This window comes from Mesocricetus auratus, unplaced genomic scaffold (assembly GCF_017639785.1).
Source record: "Mesocricetus auratus isolate SY011 unplaced genomic scaffold, BCM_Maur_2.0 Super-Scaffold_100029, whole genome shotgun sequence".
NCBI classification, from domain to species: Eukaryota; Metazoa; Chordata; class Mammalia; order Rodentia; family Cricetidae; genus Mesocricetus; species Mesocricetus auratus.
Genome location: NW_024429210.1, coordinates 7,451,742 through 7,458,575, shown reverse-complemented (window position 1 = coordinate 7,458,575; position 6,834 = coordinate 7,451,742). Strand labels below are relative to the sequence as shown.

Sequence of the window (6,834 nt, the reverse complement as noted above, 5' to 3'; positions counted from 1 at the left end):
ATCCATCAATGTAATCCACCATATAAACAAGTTGAGAAACAAAAATCACATGATCATCTCACTAGATGCTGAAAAAGCCTTTGACAAAATCCAACAACCCTTCATGATAAAGGTCTTGGAGAGATCAGGAATAACAGGAATATACCTAAACATAATAAAACCAACAGCAAACCAACAGCCAACATCAAACTAAATGGACAGAAACTCAAAGTTATTCCTCTAAAATTAGCAACAAGACAAGGCTGCCCACTCTCTCCATAACTCTTCAATATTGTACTTGAAGTTCTAGCCAGAGCAAAAAGACAACAAAAGGAGATCAAGGGAATACAAATTGGAAAGGAAGAGGTCAAATTTTCACTATTTGCAGATGATATGATAGTTTACATAAACGACACAAAGAACTCTACCAGGGAACTCTTGCAACTGATAAACACCTTTAGCAATGTGGCAGGATACAAGATCAACTCAAGAGAATCAGTAGCCCTACTATATACAGACAATAAAAGGACTGAGCAAGAAATCAGAGAGACATCACCCTTTACAATTGCCACAAACAACATAAAATACCTTGGGGTAACACTAACCAAACAAGTGAAAGACCTGTATCACAAGAACTTTGAGTCTTTAAAGAAAGAAATTAAAGAAGATACCAGAAAATGGAGAGATCTCCCATGCTCTTGGATAGGTAGGATCAAAATAGTAAAAATGTCAATCTTGCCAAAAGCAGTCTTCAGATTCAATGCAATCCTCATCGAAATCCCAGCACAATTCTTCACAGACCTTGAAAGAACAATTCTTAACTTTATATGGAAAAACAAAAGACCCAGGATAGCCAAAACCACCCTGTTCAACAAGGCAACGTCCGGAGGCATCACCATCCCCAACTTCAAACTCTATTATAGAGCTATAGTGCTGAAAACAGCGTGATATTGGCACAAAAATAGACAGGTAGACCAATGGAATAGAATAGAAAACCCTGATATCAACCCACACACATACAAACACTTGGTTTTTGACAAAGAAGCTAAAATTATACAATGGAAAAAAGAAGGCATCTTCAACAAATGGTGCTGGCATAACTGGATGCTGGCATGTAGAAGACTGCAGATAGATCCATGTCTATCGCCATGCACAAAGTTTAAGTCCAAATGGATTAAAAACCTCAACATAAATCCAGTCACATTGAACCTGTTAGAAGAGAAAGTTGGAGGTACCCTTGAATGAATTGGTACAGGAGACTGCTTCCTGAGCATAACACCAGTAGCACAAACACTGAAAATTAATAAATGGGACCTGCTGAAACTGAGAAGCTTTTACAAAGCAAAGGACACAGTCAACAAGACAAAAAGGCAGCCCACAGAATGGGAAAAGATATTCACTAATCCCACAATAGGCAGAGGGCTGATCTCCAAAATCTACAAAGAGCTCAAGAAGAAAGTCTCCAAAGCACCAAAGGATCCAATTTAAAAGAGGGCTACAGAAATAAATAGAGAATTCTCAATAGAGGATACTAAAATGGCAGAGAGACACTTAAGAAAGTGCTCAACATCCCTAGCAATCAGGGAAATGCAAGTCAAAACAACTCTGAGATACCATCTTATTTCTGTCAGAATGGCTAAAATCAAAAACACCAATGACAGTTTATGCTGGAGAGGATGTGGAGAAAGGGGAACACTCCTCCATTGCTGATGGGAGTGCCAACTCGTACAGCCACTATGGAAAGCAGTATGGAGATTCCTCAGGAAAATGGGAATCAATCTACCACAAGACCCAGCAATTCCACTCTTAGGCATATACCCAAAAGATGCACATTCATACAACAAAGTCATCTGTTCCACTATGTTTATAGCAGCACTATTTGTAATAGCCAGAACCTGGAAGCAACCTAGATGCCCTTCAACTGAAGAGTGGATAGAGAAAATGTGGTACATTTGCACAATGGAATACTATTCAGCAGAATAAAACAATGGAATCTTGAAATTTGCAGGTAAATGGATGGCACTAAGTGAGATAACCCAAACAAAAAGACAAACATGGTATGTACTCACTCATATATGGATTTTAGACATGAGTTAGGGGAGTGCCAGGCTATAATCCCAGTGCCAGAGAGGCAGGGAAACAGGAAGGACCCTAAGAGAAATATAAATGGTACCCCAGAGAAGGTGGAATGAGGCAAGATCTCCTGAGCAGATTGGGAGTACAGGGTGGGGGCGGGAAAGGGAGCCAGGAAAAAGAGAGGGAGAGAAGAGGAAGGGAGAGGAGGACATGGGGGAGCAGGAAAGTTGAGTTGGGTGAAGAATAGAGGAAAGCAGGATGAGAGATTCCATAATAGGGGGAGCCATTCTAGGTTTGAGGGGAGATCTGGCACTAGTGAAATCTCCAGAGATCTACAAGGATGACACTAACTGGCAAACTAAGCAATAGTAGAGAGACTACATTAAATGCCCCTCCCTAATAATGATTTTGACGACTGTCTTAGATACCATCCTAGAACCTCCATCCAGTGACAGAAAGAAGCAGAGGCAGACACTCACAGCTAAACACTGAACTGAACTCCTGGAACCCAGTGACAGAGAGGGAGGAGTGATGAGCATAGGGGTCAAGACCAGGCTGGTGAAACCCAGAGAAACAGCTAATCTGAACAAGGGAGAGATCTTGGACCCCAGACTGATGGCTTAGAGGCCAGCATGGAACTGATCCAGACCCCCTGAATGTGGGTGTCAATGAGGAGACTAAGGCAATCTTTGGGGTTTTTGGGTAGTAGAAGAATACTTATCCCTGGCACACAAATGGACTTTGGGGACCCATCCCACAATGAGGGATGCTCTCTCAATCTGGAAACTTTGGGGGGGGCCTGGGCCCTCCCTGGAATGAAATGACAGACTCTAGAGATTCCCCATGGAGGGCCTTACCCTTCCTGGGGGATGGAGTGGGGATTGGGTGGGGGGCTGAGGGGGCTGCTGGGAGAGGGAGCTGGGACTGACATGGGAAGCAAGCTTGTTTCTAATTTAAATATTTAATAAAAATGTGTTAAAAAAGAAACTATCCCAACGAATTCTACATAATCTCTGTTAAACTTAACATTGAGAAGTACTGGTCTCAGGATAATGGTAATTCATATGAAAGTAGTGTGTAGCTTCTACACAATATCCTAAACATTATCTTGTATTATCTTATTTAATATTCAGAATGACCTTGTTGGACAGGTATTATTAACCCTGTATAAGACATGATAAATCAGAGGGTGAATGACTAAGTAACTTTCCTGTTGTCCTATAAAAGTTTATTCTATAGAATATTAATTAGCCTTTCAAAATTGCATTATATATTTTTAGAGCAGTCATAATCAAGCATCTTCAAGTGGGTATCTTCAAACACAGAGAGATCTTATCTCATGTTTCTACAAGTCTGTAGCACCATGTTTTCTGAAAGACATTCTTGCTTATGTCTTCTAGCTGGTTCCCTTGGCATCCCTTGGATTATAAACTCATTACTACAATCCTGCCTCTGTGATCACAATGGAGTTTCCTTTCTGTGTGTCCCTTTTCCTTATATGAACAGTTAACTGGATTTGGTGCTCCTCTGTTCAAGTGTGACCTCATTTTCCTTAACTATTCATGTTGTGTCTATGGTGACCCATTTCCAAATACATTGTATCCTGAGGTACTGGGTTGTTAGAGTTCTTTCTTTAGTTTCATCTACAACTAAGAGTTATTAAGGATTGCTCAAAAAGAATTCTTCAGTTGAATAAGCTCGAGACACACCATTAAGGGAGCTTCTCCAGTAAAAGCTGGGATGTAGTAATGTTACTCTGCTAGTCTGCTCTTGGTCCACTGGGAGAACTCCAGTGCAGGTGCCCTTCCTTCTGGTTTTTATCTGCTGTGTCACTTGAGACAAGCATTCCTCTCTCAAGTCTGAGTTTCCCTATTTCTAAGAAACAATGCTATACTTTCCCTCATGGGTTTCTTGAGGGACTAAATTAAAAGAGTCTGGCTGAACGACATCCACTACAGGGTCTGGCATAGAAACAGGTATGCACTTAAGAGTAGGCAACTTTGTTATGCTGGCCAGATGGTTCAGAAATTCTTGGCAGTTTTAAAAATGTTTATTTTTAGAGAATTTTATGTATGAGCACTATTTACATAATTTATACTTCTCTCTTTCTCCCCTCCCATATTCTTCCCAGTCCTCTCAACTTAATGATGCCTTCCCCTGTGTCATTATTGTTACTTCCCAGAAAACATCCCCACAACAAAAACCCCATAAAATCCCATGGGATCCAGTTAGGGGTTGGTGTTGCTTTTATGAACACCTGTTTAGGTCTGACCCCTTGGTATGGATAACCTATCAGGGGGCTCATCCCTGGAGAAAACTGATTCTCCATCTCTCAGCAGCAGTTTATGGGCTGTAGCTCTTCATCTTGGGACGTGGTCTTGTGAGATTTCCCCCATCATGTTACTATAGTAACTGGTGTTACTATACAGGTCATATTTAATCAACTGTATTGTTGAGATCCATGGGTGCAGCTTCCCTGTTCTGTCTAGAAGATACTATCTAGCAGTAGGCATCCTAGTCTTTTGGGTCTTATAATCTTTCTTCCTCCTTTTCACAATGACCCCTGAGATTTCTGTGTCGGGACTGAGTTGTACATGTATCAACCCTATGATCAGTTGTTCTTTACATTTGACCAGGTGTACTGCAAAAAGAAGCATCTTTGATGAAGGTCAAGAGCTACACTTATTGAGAGTGTGAGTATCGAGAATACATCTAGAAACTATACCATTTTGACTTAAAAAATGGCAGTAATAGGTTCTCCTCCTGGATCTAAGGCCTCTCCAGTCAGAGGTAGTTGGCTAAGTTTATAGTACCCAGCATGAATCCCCTGCCTTAAAATGAGCCTTAAATCCAACTAGACAGCTTTTGGTTACCCCCAAAATGTAAGTGTCACCATTGGGAATATTTTGCTATGCAGGTCATTGCTGTGGTTCATAGCTTTGTACCTAGATAGGATTGTTGATTAGTTTTTCTACCTTGGCAGCTTGCCTAGCAGCTTCAGATGCTATGATAAGCAGTCATGGAGGAGGCGTCCAGGTCAGTTACATCTCAAGTCTTCCATGTCCTGTGTCTGAAGTGCGCTGTCTTCAGCAATAGGATTCTATCTTTGGGATGTTGGAGTCAACCAAGGGAAATGACAACTAACCTCTATAATTTTTTCCTTCCTCCCATCTGAGACAGGGGTCTTACTATGTAGCTCTGGCTGTCCTAGAACTCATTACATAGATCAAACTTGCCTCAAACTCACAGAGATCCTTCTGCCTCAGCCTTCTGAGTGCTGGGATTAAAGGTGTGTGCCACCATTTTTTTTGAGAGGTTTGAGAGTTTCCTTGACCATTCTGACCAGAAATTTGAAGGGAAGTTTCCCATACCTGACTGACACTGCAGTTTGTGTTAGATGGTCTATAATTCTTGTGGCAAAACTCCACTTCAAACACACACACACACACACACACACACACACACACACCTACCTCATATATGTATTTTAAATAAACATATAAAACACTGTTTCCCCAAAGGTCCTCAGTGTTATTTGCCTTTCCTTCCTCCCTCTCCCTCTGTGTTACCCCTCCTTTTCTGTCCCCAGTTAAAGCCCCTCTCCTACCCCATTTCCCTGTTCACAATACATATATCCTATTAAACCCATCTCTGGAGTGCATTGTCCCCCTCCCTCCTATGATCTCTTTCTACTTTCCTGGCTTCTCTGGTTACTTCAGGTTGCATATTTACATCTAAAGCTCTAGAGAGAACATGTGCCATCTGTCTTTCTGGCACTGGGTTACTTTAGTATAATATTTTTCATTTTCACTCATTTATCTGAAAGTTTCATGATTTCATTTTTCTTTATACCTGGGCCTCTTAAGAGTGTGGGGACATTGTAAGGGTTTGGGCACTCACCTGACTGGGCTGGTGCTCATGGAAATGTGGGGATGGAGGCAGCTTCTTGGAAGCTTTTAAAATCTCAAGAATAATTCCCAAGCATGGCAGTTCTAACTCAATAAAGTTTTATTGTTCATTTCATATCATTTTTTTCTCTTTAGGAGAATTTTACATATGATAATAAAAGTTTACATCTGGGAAATATTTGAATCAGCTGCACTACTTAATTTCCAGCGTTAGGAAAGCATGTGCAGTTCCTCTTTCTTACTCGTCACCCCAGTGAGGGGAAAAGGGTGTCATCATGTAGTCACCAGCAGAAGAGAAATTTCAAAAGAGACCACACTGTGAAAAGGCAGCCCACAACCACATCGGCTCTCAGAGGAGATTGCGCTCCTCAGTGAACGCGTCTGAAGAGTGGCCCTGTGTGTCTGTCCTGCAGGCATGGAACCAAAGCGGATCAGGGAGGGTTACCTGGTGAAAAAGGTAAGCAGGGAACCCACTCACAAGGGTGGACCTGGAGAGGGGCTTGCCGAGGATTAGTGCTTGCTTCATACTCTGCCCGTCCCTTGCAGGGATGTTCCATGTTGGCTCTATTAGGGTGAAATAAGAGAGCATTGCATCATTCCCACAGTGTGCTGGAGTGGGGCACCCTCACCATATTCCACTACCATTTTTGTTCTAAAAGTGAATTAACCTAGCTCAGGCTCCAGCAAAGTTTGCCCTTACAAGCCTGAGAGTTCCAGACTGCAGGGGTGTGGAAGGTAAAAATCCAGATTAACTTTTTCATGTCTTAAAACACTTAGACTTTTGATAAAACGCCTCAAATTCTTCTGTTAACAGAAGTTACCTGGAAGACTGACTGCTCAATTCTTAATCACACTACAGGGTGGTGGAAGG

The 6,834-nt window shown here is 41.7% G+C and overlaps 1 protein-coding gene across 2 annotated transcripts in view; it reads left to right on the top strand.

The window, feature by feature from the left end:
* Window positions 1-6,238: 6,238 nt before the first annotated feature.
* The window catches only part of Plek (pleckstrin), a 42,887-nt gene continuing 42,291 nt past the window's right edge, over window positions 6,239-6,834 (top strand). The window contains exon 1 of one of the 2 annotated variants that reach the window (XM_005070405.4): window positions 6,239-6,420. In XM_005070405.4, coding sequence (XP_005070462.1) covers window positions 6,379-6,420 — 42 coding nt within the window. In that variant the 5' untranslated portion in view covers window positions 6,239-6,378. The remainder of the gene's footprint in view (window positions 6,421-6,834) is intronic. The other variant, XM_013113575.3, reaches the window with a different exon arrangement.